This window comes from Lycorma delicatula, chromosome 2 (genome assembly GCF_047948215.1).
Source record: "Lycorma delicatula isolate Av1 chromosome 2, ASM4794821v1, whole genome shotgun sequence".
Lineage (NCBI taxonomy): Eukaryota > Metazoa > Arthropoda > Insecta > Hemiptera > Fulgoridae > Lycorma > Lycorma delicatula.
Window position 1 is genome coordinate 37704374 of NC_134456.1, and position 16161 is coordinate 37720534.

The window sequence follows — 16161 nt, forward strand, 5'->3', positions numbered from 1 at the left end:
CCTCAATGCTTCATCTTACAATGATTTTTTTAAAAATTATAGCGTTATATAAAAATATTATTTTATCTTTTATTGAAGTTCATTTTTACATTGAAGTTTTATTTGGTAAAAAAAAGAAATATCCATTATAACTCGTCCAATTTTGCATTCATAATTTATAATGTCAGATTATGTATTATGCCTACTGTAAAATTTGAAATTGAAAAATAATTTTATGAATGATATCTTAACATCTGAGGAATAATTAATTCTGTTGATGAATGATTAAAAAAAATCTACTGTATCCAAAAAGTTTTTAATTTTTAACTAATGATTGTGCCATTTATTTTATTTCCTTATCTAATGACAACTTGTGTTATTTATGATTTGGAATTGTGTTATATGTGTTCTTTCATTCATTTTTCTCAATATAAGATCGTAAATAAGAAACATTAGAATTTATCTTTCTTAAAGTTTTATTTATTATATTTTATTGTGAAATATCATGGTAGCTTTTTCATGGATAGTCAAATTAGTCAAGTACTTTTCTGTAACTGGTTGTATTGATGAGGCAAGAGAGATGCAGCGTTATTTAAAGCTATGCTGTTAGTGCACTATTAAGCCACAAAAAACTCATTTAGCTCTGTCAAGAAATTTATTTTATAACTTCAATTTTGTTTATAGTAGAGTAGTTTCATGTTTTTAAACTAATACAATTTCATTTAAAATTATTAAAATCTCGGTTCTAAATTATGAGTAAATTTTTACATACTATAAATCTTTACAATTAAGAATTATAATTTACATAACTGAAAATTTTTTTTTTACTGTGTTAATAGAGAGAACTTGAATAAGATGAAGTACTGTTTCTAGTATAATTTATTATGTATATATCCAAACAGACTTTAAAAAAAATTACATTAAATATTGAATTATATATATCTTATTTATTTTTTTAGATTGTAAATACTCAGGTTACATAACTTGTATTGTGCTATCAGTCCTTATATTAATATACACTCAAATGCTGATTAAGTTGAGAATATTTTAACATGACAGTTTGTAACATTTGCCTTAGTAATTGGTAAATTTCAAGTGATAGTTAGCACTGATTATTTTGTAAAAGTTTCTGCAGTGTTGGGATTGTTGCTGTGTAATACAAATATGTGTCTGCTTTTTGTAGTAAATCAGCTGCACAGTGTTTGTATTATTGGTTTAGCTTTAGTTGCTTTGATGCCTTCTTGTTATAACAAGTAAATGACAAAGATAACATCTTAAATCATTCATTATAAATAGCATACTACTGGATGATAACCAGCAATTTCTACTTGTGTATGTACGTATATATATATATATATAGTTTTATGAAAATTGTTTTGATGTCATGACCATTTGTTTAATGTGACAGTTGGTATCTGTAATTTGTGTGTTGTACTATTTATGTGTCAGAGAATATCTAATAGTTTTACTAAACTGTTGTTTCTCAGAAAAAACAAACTGTTGTTTTACTTTGGTACAAATAGTTTTTCCACCCAGTGGTAATTCTGCATAGGAAACACACTGAATTACCAAACAGAACTGTCAGCTCATGCTAACGAATGTTAACGATAACAATAAAATAAATAAACTGTTGCTGAGAACAGGTAATTTGCCCAGCAGACTGTTTTATCAGTATTAAATATGCTGTAAGCTAATTGCTAAGGTCAGTGCTAAGATAACTGTAAGGGCAACTGCTAAGGTAATAGATTCAAAAACCAGATAAATCTTATTCAGAAAAAACAGTTCTATTAAAGTGCCGAATAAAAGAACCATAAAACTGTCAAATCTTGTGATAAACAATATATGATTACAAAATGATAAATGTTAAATTATTATATTATCTCCACGTTATGGTGATAAAATAATAAATGATTATATTCGCTGACATCAACCGAAACATCCTGAAATCTACATCAAGAAAAATATTAAATTGAAACTATTATTTTTAAACAAAAAAAAACATGCAGTTTTGGTAGTGTAATGAAAAAATTGTACCGTGAACATTAATACGTTAATAATTCAACTTTTTTTCCCAACGGTGTGTACAAACATTTATTTATTTTCAATTTTATTATTTTTTATTTTGTTTTTTACAAAATAACGATATTAGTTGTTGTCTTGGGATGCGATTGATATATCATCACTTCCTGTCTGTTCTAATGTATGCCTACTGCCGAAAATGTTTGTAGATGTCAAAAGTTGTTGTAAAATATTATCAGTTCTAGTAAATAATGCCTTAAAAATTGATTTCATCATTTATATCTGTCCTTGCACCATTGGTTGTGAATTTTTCTTGTAGAGCAGTAATTTTTTGCCTCATTAACTTTCTGTGATGAATGTACATAGCATTATGTTTTGATACAAAAGACACTAATGTATTTTAGCAGTAATCATAATCAGCTGATGAAAGTAGTTAGCTGATTTATTGTTATTATTACATTTCTTAAGTATTAGTATTTTAAAGAGTGGCTAAATGGATAAAAGGTAGATAAAGAAAATCTCAAACTCATAGTGGAGATTAAAGCAGTCAATGTAAAAGCCAACTATTAAACTGGTTGGGTATTTTCTACATCTGAATACAGATGATTAAGAAATAACAGTAATAACAGAAATTAATTGAAATAATAATAAATTATTATAATTAATAGTAATAAATTAATTGAAAACTATGCATGTACATGATTGGGTATGGTTCTTTATATATGAATGCACAGGTTCCCATATAAACAGTCAAATTAAGTGATGTAGGATGTAAGTAAAAAAAAAAAATGTTGGCTGCTGTTGGTGTAGTAAAATTCGACTAACCTCAGAAAAACTTGGGGAGAAAGAAGCCTTCAAATTTTTTTTTAATGTGAACATCTGTGATATATTGTGAATATCTAATATGAATGTCTAAAGTTGATATAAACAACAAAAAAAGATCAGTACAAATATTTGCTTTGCATTGTTGTTTCTTCCCTTTCTCATTATTAAATAGGTAATGAATTGCTAGTTCCACATCATAATCTTGACTATATTTTAATGTTTTATACGTTCTTTAATAATTAGTTACAATTCTCAGAGGAAGTACTTAGAAGTACATTTATATTCTTGAATTAATTAATTTATCAATCTTTTTTAAACATGTTTATTACATATTATGCATATTCATTTTTATTTATTTATTTTTTTCAATTCTGTCACCAATTATCCATTCTCTGGTTGAAGAATTCATCCTGTGTTCCTAGTCCGTGGCCAATATTCTCTACAGCAGATAACTCTACTCCTAAAGTCCTCTTTTTTTCTTATACTTCCTGCCTGCCTGCTTTACTTTTCAAGCATGATCTACAGGTGATTAGTGTTTAAAGATCTGGTAACTTAAATTAAGTTATATTTAATCTAACAATAGATTTAATTTAGATATATTTGAGTTTTTTTAGTGCAACTCACTGAAATTATGTTTAATTACATTTTTTTTATTAGATTTGATAAATATCTACAATTTATTAATAAATTTGTCTCGATTAAATGTCAAAAGAGTCTACCACCTTTGAAGATTGAATTATTCAATTCTTGCTAATGTGAAAAACAATTTTCTTTCGGTTTCTAATGCTCTTGTAAAAATCTGTTGTTTTCTCAGCAAAATTTAATTTCACATCTTTTTAGAACATAACTTGTCGACCTCTAAATGTGTAAAATTGTGCACTGGAATTACTATGTAGACACCTGCAATAAGTGTTTTCAAAAGATATAGAACTAGTGATTTTGTTGAAAACGTTCTTTTATAATTATTTTAATCATGCAAGGATTGTGAGTAGTTCTAACTTACAGAGTTCCTGCTGCATCTTTCTGGCTGTTGATGGGCAAGTTATATGAAACTGTATCTTCTGATTAAACTATTGTGTCAAACCTTTATTGTTCTTACAAACTAAGCAGCTTCTAGATCTGTAAAATGTTAGTACACTTGAATAACAGTGTAGCAGCATGGTGATCTCGAACTAATCCATGCAACACAAGAAGTTTGTAAAATTAGCTGGTAGAATTGGTGAATTGATGTGTTTTTATCTGTGAAATCTGGTTGAATATTTCTTGGTGCAAAATTAAAAAACTTGTTAGCCAAGTAATGATACTCCATAAATGCTCTTCCTTTTTATTTAAAACTTCATCTTGATACAGGAAACAAAATTTGCTGTGTAGAATAACATGAAATAAAAACTCAATCTGATAAGCTGGTAAAAAATTGATAAGGTTCGCAATACTGTTAACCTCTTGTAAAACAAAGTTTTTGTTGGGTTGCATTAAACAAAACTGTATTATAATTAAAAACTATTTCTTATTAGAATATGTGATTATTACAAAAATAAGTAAAATAAAAAAAATGTTTTGACACAAATAGTATAAATTTTTGGGAGTCTGTAGAACAATATTGTAATATAAGGGCGCCAACACAAGACCAATAAATTACTTTTGTGACATTATAACATAATGTTCAGTAATGCTAAAACAAAAAAAAGTTATTTTTATTTGAAAATTTAATTATTTTTTAAAGAATTTCATTCCCTCCTAGGAAGAGGGAGATAGGTAATTTGTAAATTTAAGATAACTTCAGTTATTTGCTCAGTATTGAGCCATTACTGGATAGGAAAACAGAAAACTTTGAAAAAGGGAAATTGAAGTTAAGAATAATTTCATATTGTAACCAATCATTTTTCAAAGTATGAACATCTCATATTTTTGTAACATGACATTATTCTTCTGGGTAAAAAAGTTTGTGTGTGTGTGTGTGTGTGTGTATATATATAGAGGTATATATAAAAAAATCCTCTGTGAAAAAATGAAGCTGTTATGTTTTTATTGTAAAGACTTTCTCTAGATAATTTAAGAATAGCCATGGAAATATACCTTAATGTTAAGGGAATAAATTTAAAAATCTTAGCTTGTAAAGAAAAGTCTTATCTTAAAGAGTAGTACATGAAAACTATTTTTTAAAATTATTCACCACACTATCTAGAATTAGAAAAATATTAATACAGGTTGTTCAGCTGAAAAAGAGGCCCAGTCACTTAGTAGTTTATACTAAATACATATTTTTGTTAAAATGCATGTATTGGGATGAGATGGGTGAAATAATGTGGAAGATGTTGATATAACTGGAGCTGAAGTGGGGAGGATTTCTCATTGCCTGCTTATTAGAGTATTGCCAGTTTGTGTCGAGCATTGGCTTTAGAACAAGGTTGCATAATCGTGTGTAGTATTTTAAAATGGGGTTAACTGTTGAAGAACATGTATTCGTGATGGAAACTTATTTAAAGACGAAATCTCATGTTGTGTGTTGGCAAAAGTTCAAGGAGAAATTTGAAAGGAAGCACCAGTGAAAAGTGTTACTCAGAAGTTAGTTAAAAATTTTGTGAAACAGGTTTAGTGTTAGACCAGAAGTGGCAGTTGCAGGATCTTTTACAGGATTTCACTAGGTTCAGCTCACATTGCAGTGAGGAGAATGCTGAAGTGTTATCTGTATCGAATGCAGGTTTTACATGTGCTAACTAATGCTGATTATGATGAAAGGGTCAGTGGTTTAAGAATTTAATTAGAGATAACATTGGCATTTTAGGTAAGTGTTTTTCAACATGAAGCTTGGTTACCTTGGTAGGTATGCTAACAGTCAGATTGGACCTGGGGTACTGAAAATTTGCACATTTTCTCTGAATCTCATGTTCACCCACAAAAAATATGTGTGTGGTGTGGAGTTTCAAGGCAGCAAATAATAGGACCCATGTTTTTTGAAAAAAACTGTGAATGCTGCCATCTTACAAGAAATTATCCAACAGTTCATAGCCTTATTGCAAGAGGATGAGCGTGACTGCTGATTGCAACAGGACAGCGTCACTTGTCATACAGCTTGCTCTGTTGTAGCGATGCTTTTCGGTTGAAGAATTATTTCTAAAGGATTGTGGCCATCAAGATCCCTTGATCTGAATACTCTTTCTGTGGGGTTAGTTAAAATAAATTGTTCATAGAAGCAATCCACACATCAGGAATCGTAAGACAGACATCACCTATGTCATCCACGAAGTAGACCGGGTACAGTTAACAAGAATAGCAAGGAACATGATTAAATGACTTGACAAGTGCTTAGAAGTGAATGGACATCATTTTTCAACACCTTCTGATATTATTAAGCAAGTGGTTGCCAGTAAATTATTATTTATAGACTAAACTAAGTGATGGGGCCTCGTTTTTGTTGAACACCCTACATTATTTATCATTTAGTGTTGATAAATTTTTACATAACTGTTTAATAGTGTTTTGTGTGTATAATATGAGGGACATTCAATAATTAAAGTGACAAATTGATGTAGAACCCATTTTTCCAATGGTTTTTTGGATCAGTTGGGCGATGTGAGAGCAAGCATTGTTGTGTAGCAATATATCACGCCTTTTCTTTAAGATCTGCAATGTTTTTCTGTCATTGCTAGCTTTACTCTTTTCATCAGCATGTCTGAGTAGTAGACACTGTTTATTGTGCACTGATTTTCCAAATAATCACAAAAGATGACACCTTGGACATCCCAAAAGGCAGTCAACATGACTTTATTCGCTGATGCTTGTGTTCTGAATTTCTTTCAGACAGGTGTGCTTCCATTCCATGCTTTGTCTTTTGGACTCTGGTTCAAAATGGTGAACCCAAGTTCCATCACACGTTAAACTCTTTTGGGACCCAACTTACACTTGTTTTGCTATACTTGAGCTTGTTACTGATAACATTGTGAACTGTGCCAACACTTACTGCAACTGCTTTTGCTATATGTTCAACTGTAATGATATGTCGGTCTTCATGAATGTCTTCGATGTGGGTTTCAAGCAGAGTTGATGCTTTAACTGGCCGACCATGATGTTGCTTGTCAGCCCCTGAGGTTCGACCGTTTTTGAACTGTTCTACTCACCTATAAAATTTCTGCAGTTCATACAATTTTCACCACACTGTACAATCATTCGAAAAAAGATTTTATCCAGTTTTTCACCTTCATAAGGCAAAAACTGATCACTGAACGTTGTTCAATTAATGTGGAAACTTCAAACTAACACACCGTCATTAAATGCAATATTGAATTATAGACAAAATAATTTTTATCCATCAGCTATTCTCAGCTCATCCCAGTGATGCCAACCTAAAGTCATGAAAGTATAAATTTCTCCTACTAACTGTTGCATTTCTACATCAATTTGTCTCTTTAATTATTGAATGTCCTCTGTATTTATAGAGTTTTTATTTCATATGTTTAGGTTAAATAACTTTTTTTTATGAACACAAAATTAGTGTATTTGTGTAACTTTTTGCAATAAATAAAATTGAATTAGTGTTTTAGAATTTTCAAAGTTGATGTGAAAATACACTTGTATGTGCGTACAAGTATACGCACATACATACAGGTATGTGTGTATATACACACATACTCTACTGTATGACATTACTCATCCTAGCTAATGTGATAATTGTTGCTTTCCATTTTATTTTGGCATAAGAAACATTCCAATTGCAGCATCCAGTCTAATTGGCAAGCATTCTTTCAAATAATTTCCCAGAAATCTTAAAGCAGTTCAGTTTTTATGATTTTCTAAAACCTTTTTCACAACACCCTCCCACCTGATTTTAATTTTTAAAATATTCAAGTTTTTCGTCTTTAATAAGTCTTATTTGGAGCCCCACAAAAATTCATTTGCTGATTTTAACAAAACTAACATCACAAAATTTTTGCTTTAAATAATGAAATCCAGCATTATTCTTATCCATCGACTTTACAAAGTTTAAACAAAGCCCTGATTTTTATATGAAGTGGAGGTAGAAGAATTGTGTCGATTTGATTAGTGAGAGATGAAAATTTTTAAAAGATAAACATTTTTGTTTTAAAAAGTTATGGTATATTTTTATGTTGTCATGTGATATAGTTTTGCTTCACATAATTGAACATAAGATGTTTTAATGCTTTGTTTTAATGCTATTATCTAGTTTTCCATATCCGCACGTAGTCCCAAGTGTGTATATTTAAAATATTATAAACAACTTCTGGTATATATTTGTTTATAGTTTGCTGGAATTTCAGTAATGGGATTTTATTTTGTATTTTCTGACTAGTTGAATTTTTTAAAATATAATGGAAGAAGGAATGTTTTGTAATTTGCTCAGTATGGGTTGGTATTCTGTAACGTTTTGTTTCTGTTTTGGTGTTTGCTTTTGTTTACATGTATGTTTCTGGTACAGGAAGAATTATAATCTTTATTTTACAAGATCATAATTTTTATTTTGTAAAGAGTTCTTATTTACTTAATTTGACTAATTTTCAGTTTTTCAAGACAGTTTTAAAAAATTTTATACTTTACAAAAAATAAATTCCCTTTCATATGTTAAGCTACAGCTGACTTATTGGTAGATATAAACATATTTACAAATACTTACATTTGTAAATACCTGTATTTCTAAATACTTTTACCATAATTTTATACCATTTCATTAAATATAAAAAAATGGCTGATTTACCAGCCCTCAACTTTGTTAAAACAGCGTTGGACTGAAAGTGTTGAAAATGTCAGAATTTTTAATGAGGTTGTTTAATTTAAAGTAATCTCTTCTTGCTTATAAGTGCTGATAACAAGTCATCATTTTCTTAGGAATTTATTGGAACAAAGAAAGTTTTAATTTTTAATAGGGTAAATTAATTATAGATTTTGTTACAGAAATGTCATTTTTTACTATAGCGGTTTTTAGTAATGAGTATCATTTATGATGTCCTTTTTGATTATCATCTTCATCTTCAGCTTGTGAAGCTAAAAGGAAATTATGATCATGTAACAGAAGTGTTCAAATAATTATTAAAAACTTTTAAACTACAATCAATCATATAGGAAACTGCTTTAAATTATGTATCTGAATTTATCTTCTTGAAGAAATAGTATTTGTGCATAACATCTGGGTTATAGTGGAGATTATAGGTGTTAATCACTCCTCTGAAGGAAAGGAAATGTATAATTAACAAGAAAAGATTCTTCTAAAGTGCAATTGACTCGCTAAATTTTCATCTTTGTAAAACAGCTATTACAATAAAAAGATATTTGATGTTGCCTTTTTTCATGAATCAAAATATTGTTGTTTTTGTTAAGAAAATTAATCTGATTTTACAAATTAAAACTGCAAAAATTCTTTATTGTAATTTTTTCCAAGTATATGGTAGAAAAATAAGTAAGATAAGGATAAATAAATGAAAAACCCTAACCCTTGGTATAATTATTTAGACCCTGTAAACATCTGTTATTGTTTGCCCCTTGTATCTATTAGTTCTGAACATACCTCATCACTCTGATAAAACATATAATATTGAAATAAAATTATAAATTTATTATAATCTAAACACGTAATTGTTTATTTTTCTATTTATTATAACTAAGTTACAAAACTTTTTTTACTATTTCATTTTAAAAATTGATATTATGTTCAAATTGGTCTGATGGTTTTGCCTATGCTTCGACATCTTATAAAAAGAAAAATAGTTATTCATTTAGTTAATAATGTTTCAATATAATTGAATAAATTTATTTACTAATATTGCTAGGGGGACTAGCTTTGTATTATCATTATTTAAACTTAGAGGTTAAATAAATAGGGCCTTACATGATGATGTATTATAATGGCTATGAAAATGTTACCAAAAAGTATTTGAAAATTGTTCCTTAATTCACTTCAAAGGGGTAAAATAGTGTTTTTTTTTTTTTTTTGAATTGCAACTGGCTTTTATGTATATGTGTTTATCAAATTATGTATTATTCATTGGAGGGTTATCTAACCTGAGGCTGTTAAAATCTTGTTTAGAAAAGTCACCTTCTCTTTCATAGCATTTTTTCAAGTCTGTACACACTTTGAGGCTTGTTTCCTTGTGTTATTGCATTAAATCTTTCGGGACCACCTTGCACTTGTTTTGCTGAACTTGATCTTGTTACTGGTAACATTATGAACTGTGCCAACACTTACTGCAACTGTTTTTGCTATATGTTCAACTGTAATATGTCGGTCTTCATGAATAATGTCGTTAATGTGGGTTTCACGTGAAGGAGTCGACGCTTTAACTGGCCAGCCAGGATGTTGCTTGTCAGTCACTGAGGTTCAACTGTTTTTGAACTGTTCTACTCACTTATAAAAATTTCCATGGTTCACCATACAGTAAAATCATTCGAGAAAAGATTTTATGTGGTTTTTAACCTTAATAAAGCAAAAAACAGATCACTGAGTGTTGTTAAACTAGTATGGGAATGAAGTGGACACCATCGTTAAATGCTATATTGAGGTTATAAACAAAACAATTTTTATCCATCAGCTGTTCTCAGCTCATCCCAGTGATGCCAACCTAAAGTCATGAAAGTACAAAACTCCTCCTACAAACTGTTTCCTTGCTATATCACTTTGTCTCTTTAATTATTGAATATCCCCCGTACATTACTTGTCCATTTTCACTCTTGCTAGAGTTCATTTAATTTTCTGTAATCTCTTCCGTGCTCAAATACCTCGATTTCAAATACCTCTATTCTTTCTTTTTTCTTTTTTTCTAGCATTCATGTCTCACATCCATACAATCGTATACTTAAAATTTCACAAAATGTCAAGTCAAATCTAATTCTTATCATAATACATCACAGTTTTTTCTTATTAAGTGCTTCTTCCTTAGTCAATGCTCTTCTAGTTGTACTTAATTTTTTTTTTTTGAATCTTATACGTAACTACCAATACTGTTTAATAGCTTCATTCTTCTACGCAGACATTTATTTGCTTATTGTCCCTATCTTCATTACTTGATTACTTTCATTTCATTTCATTATGTCATAATGCCTTCTAATTTTGAAACCATGTTGAATAATTCTGTTCTTCATATTCTAAAAATATCATGTTATCTGCAAACCTTGTGCAATTTATTTTTCTCTTTCCTATTTTGAATATTCTTATTCAACAATTCTTGTTAATAATTTATTCAGTAATTCATATTGTAATATTATTTTCTTTAGATTATGATAGGTTTATCCTACTCACCCATCAGGTTGGTCTAGTGGTGAATGTGTCTTCGTAAATCAACTGATTTCGAAGTCGATAGTTCTAATGTTCAAATCCTAGTAAAGGCAGTTACTTTCATACATATTTGAATACTAGATTGTGGATACTTTCATACAGATTTGAATAGTAGATTGTGGATATCAGTGTTCTTGGTAGTTTCTTTTTTTCTGTTTAGCCTCTGGGGAATCACCGTCAGGTATTGAATGAGGTTCAATGAGGATGATATGTGTAAGTGAAGTGTAGTCTTGTACAGTCTGAGGTCGACCATTTCTGAGATGTGTGGTTGATTGAAACCCAACCATCAAAAAACAAAGTAACTGCCTTTACTAGGATTCGAATGTTGGAACTCTTGACTTTGAAATCAGCTGATTTGCAAAGACGCCTTCACCACTAGACCAACTCGGTGAGTTGTTCTTTGTTGGTTGGGTTTCAATTAATCACACATCTCAAAAATGCTTGACCTGAGACTGTTCAACATTATTCTTCGCGTATACACTCGTACATATCTTCCTCGTTCATCCTCGGAAGTAATATCTGACTGTGATTCCCAGAGACTAAACAGGGAAAAAAGAAAAGTTTATTCTACTTATTTCAGTTCATTATTTCAAATTCATAACTTATATTGGAGTGTGTCTTAATAAGTTGCCAGTAACTGTGAAATATAAATAATTATGAGTTATAAGTTAAAATCTGTTAATAATCATTTAAAACATGAACCAGATTCTTTTGTAGTGAGTGTAGGGTATTGTATGAAGTATCAAAACTTAGTTACTACGCCACAGTTTTTTTCTTCTAAAGTAAAACATTATTTCCACTGAAATTTCTTGCAGTGTTGTTTCAAATCCAATCTTTATAATTTTTCGGTAGGCAGAGGGAAAATCTGCAACCAGATGCCCAGCAGCCCTTGCTACTGGATGTATGGGGTTTCCCGCATAGTGCAGAGACCACTAAAAACACCTCTCCCCTTTTGTCAGCAGCCTGGATATCTGATACCTGCCTTATGGCATAACTCACAGGCTACCGTATTGCCTATGGGTCTAATCTTTATAACCCGGTTGATAATTAAAGAACGTGTTCATTCTTCACTATTTAAGTCATAATTAACATTTTTTGGGATTCAAATTTGTTTTTAAGATTTGGAAAATAATGATAGATTACTTAGCAGTAATAGCTGAAATTGATGAAATGTCATTACTGAATGAATATTCACCCTACTATATCACATCCTCCCTCAAATGAATTTTTTTTCTTGTAAATACAAGCGACTATGCATTGGTTGCTTATGGGGAGATCTAAGGAATCTAATTTATTTTAATAGAATCAATGTGATTCTGATTTATTGTAATAGAATACAATTTCTATAGATAATAGAGAATGTTCGTCAAGTATATGAGATTGCCAAATTTAGTAAGTGCATAGAGATTGTACACAGTAAATTCAGCAGAATGAATTGTCCAAAAGTTAGAAGCTTTTAGAAGTTGTTTGTAAACACATTCCAATCAGAATGAAACTTTCTTGTAAGTTACTTAATTGAGATGAGATGTTGCACATTGTAAATATCTGTTATTCAGTAGTGCTTTGCTTTATATTTTTCTTTATTTTCTTGATCCATATCAAACATTTTTTTAAAAATTCAACATTAATTGATGTAATTTGTATCGGCGGACCTCTTTTTTTGCAGTCTTTTGTGTTTTATTAGTTTACTGTTTAGGGGGGTTATATTTCGTAACCATTATTGAGACACCCATGTATCCATCAGTTTGTTAAGAATCTTATTGTTGAACTGCTAATTGTAAGTCTAATTAATATTCTTTTGGTGACATTAATTTGTTTCTGGCGACATTAATTTATTTAGTAAAATTTGCAGTCTTCTGTGTTTTATTAGTTTAGTGTTTAGGGGGGTTATATTTCATAACCATTATTGAGACACCTATGTATCCTTCAGTTTGTTAAGAATCTTATTGTTGAACTGCTAATTGTAAGTCTAATTAATATTCTTTTGGTGACATTAATTTGTTTCTGGTGACATTAATTTATTTAGTAAAATTTACAAATTTTTCTGTCCTGAAACTGGAAATTTGTTTTCTAGTGCAACTGTCAGCCCATGTTCAGGAAAATAGCAATTTCAGTTTTTCTTTGTTTGTTTAATTTCAGGTTAATTATTTATTGAGAATAAATAAATATTTCTGCCATGAAATATTTGTTTATCCCTTTGTTTTTAACTCAAATGTATGAATGTAATTTTCTTGTGTTTGAGAATTTATAATTTTACCCTTGTCTAATAGTTACAATTTTATTTATTATTTTCTTACTTATTGGTTATCTGCCCGCTACGTACAATCGTTGTTTAAATCAATGTTTTAGTCAAACCGCCTGCTAGTCTACTACTAATAATCCATTGAAACTTAACTCACATGGTTTTTGCGGGTGGCCAAGTGCCCTTAATCGCCTCAAATGTGTCTGTTTCGTGAAATTCTCATCACCACATGAACTTTGCTGAGTATTACTGCAGATAATGGCGATCCGTGCTTCTGTGCTTATTGTTCTGCCGTATTACAGAGGTTTGTGTGTGGGCGCGTGTAGTTGTATTGATGGAAGTTAAAACTGTGGTTCACTTGTAAGTGCTTGAATTCCGTTTCTTCGATTTCGTTTGTTACATGCACCCTCCTCGAATTCGTGTACAACATTGACCCCTTCCATTATTTTTTTTTTTTTAATTTTTTCCATAACATTGAAAATGAACGAACAGGAATGCAAACAAGAAAGCATTTCCCAACATGTACACCCAAAAATCCATTGTTCAAAAATTCATCCGGCCTTGTTTTTGCGCCTTGTAAACCTAACCTAACCTTTTTTTGGGTCTTTTGTTATTCCCCCCCACTTTTTTTTATCCAGTTCACTCATATTTGCATTTGCTTTAAATTTAATTATCAATGTAAATTTCAGTGAAGAAACCCATTTTAATAGTAGAAATCAACTTATAATAATCTAACCAAACTTAACCTACGCTTGCTAACCTTGACCAATTAACAGTAACATTTGGATTATAAAAATAATAGATAATTGCAGTAGTTACTGAAAGACCCTACACACAATATAAACATTCTTTATTAATCTCAATAAAAAAGAAATAAGAAAACAAACTTTTAGTAACAAGTAAATTGAGGAGGAGTAATAACAGAAAAATACCCTTTTTTCTTTTTCTTTTTTTTTTTTTTTACATTTTTTGTAGCATGCGAAAATGCCATACCTGACCGGGATTTGAACCTGGGACCACCGGATAGAAGAACCTACCTAACCAATAAGAACATGGTGGGCAGATAACTGATAAGAACTATTATTTCTTTAAGATAAATTCATTTAAAGGTTTTTATTCTCTTTGTTTTCTCTTGTTCATTATTAATTTATTAGTATTTAGTTTCAGGTTTTCTGATTTTAATTATAATAATTTTGATTGTTGTTGGTCACAGAATTAATCTATGGTCTGAGCAGATAATGGTTATGATACATTAGTTTATGTAAACTGTCCATTTTCTTATTAAAATAATTTTAATGTAGATTAGTGTTATTCTTTAAAGGAATTTACTTATTACAAATCATTTTAATTACTTGTAAAGATCAAAAAGTAAGAAATAAAAGAAATTATTGTTTTTATTTATTTTTTCAATTTGCCTTTATCATTGAGTCACTGTTGTTTCTGGAAGATTCTATTTAATTTTGTGTTGTTGAAAAATTAGTAATGAGGTGTTACAGGTTATTTTGTGTATTTCTTGTGTGAAATTTTAAATGAATTTCAGACACAGAACTACAGTATTATCAGCAAGTAACTTGTCAGTGTACCTTAAAAAAAATATGCCATTTTAGTTATATGCTGTTTTTTCATTTATGTGCTGTTATTTAGACTGTCAGTGCTAAAAATTCATAAAACTATCTCCTGTTGTTGCTTTGAACATTTTCAGACAAAAATTAAAAAAAAATATCAACAGCATTAGTCAGAAAGGATGGTTTAAAATGTTTCCTGTAGACATTTTTTTATTTTTTAGAAATACTGATGTTTGAATTATTGTTTTGATCATTGTGTGATCTTTTAATTTTTTATGAATTACATTATCCAAAGAAATTCTCTTGTTTTACTTTGCAATAAGTTAAACTAATTGTTATTTTGTTTGAAAATTATTTTGTTTTATGAGTATTTGTATTTATGTTTTATTAATTTATTGAACATTTTCTTATATTATTTATCTTTTGCAGTCATGTTCTGCTGATGATCGACATGTTCTTAATAATGCAGTATCTAATACTAGTCATTGTCCTGCACCATTGACCTCTGTTGCAAGCCATTTAACAGGTACTATGTTGTGAATGTTTTTATTTTTTATGTAATTAATATTAATGGAATGTATTAATTTTATTTAAAGATGATGACATTCTTTTAGTGATTCTTTGAATTGTTGTCACATTGTTAATATAATGTTGTATTGTAGAAAGAGTTAATCATTTTATTTAGAAGTTATAATGTAATATTTAAAATGTCTCAGCAGAACACCTCTTATGGTATTCTGCAAGTGTTGCTCATGTAAAGAACAAAAGAAAAACATAAAAATACATATATATATATATTTGTAATGTATGAAAAGGATTTGTCTAGCACTAAAGAATTGAGTCAGATCTAAATGTTTGTAGTACTATATTATCTACATATTATTTATTTATCTTGCATTGCATATTATCTACATATGATTTATTATCATGCATTGTTTCCTAACATGAAGTGTGTTTAATGGTACTTGGAATAATGAACATATAAAAAGGATTTGTCTAGCACTAAAGAATTGTGTCAGATCTAAATGATTGTAATACTATATTATCTACATATTATTTATTTATCTTGCATTGCATATTATCTATATATGATTTATTATCATGCATTGTTTCCTAACATGAAGTGTGTTTAATGGTACTTGGAATAATGAACATATGAAAAAGATTTGTGATGAAAACAGTAATAGCTAAGGGTCAGTCATTACTAGAAGTGGTAATCAATTATCTTGGTGTTGAAATTCCTGAGTCAG

The 16161-nt window shown here is 29.4% G+C and overlaps 1 protein-coding gene across 4 annotated transcripts in view; it reads left to right on the top strand.

Moving 5' to 3' along the window:
* LOC142320667 (uncharacterized) overlaps positions 1-16161 on the top strand; it is a 111637-nt gene that overhangs the window by 1719 nt on the left and 93757 nt on the right. For all 4 annotated transcript variants that reach the window (XM_075358723.1, XM_075358720.1, XM_075358721.1 and 1 more), the window contains exon 2: positions 15341-15437. In XM_075358723.1, coding sequence (XP_075214838.1) covers positions 15341-15437 — 97 coding nt within the window. The remainder of the gene's footprint in view (positions 1-15340; positions 15438-16161) is intronic.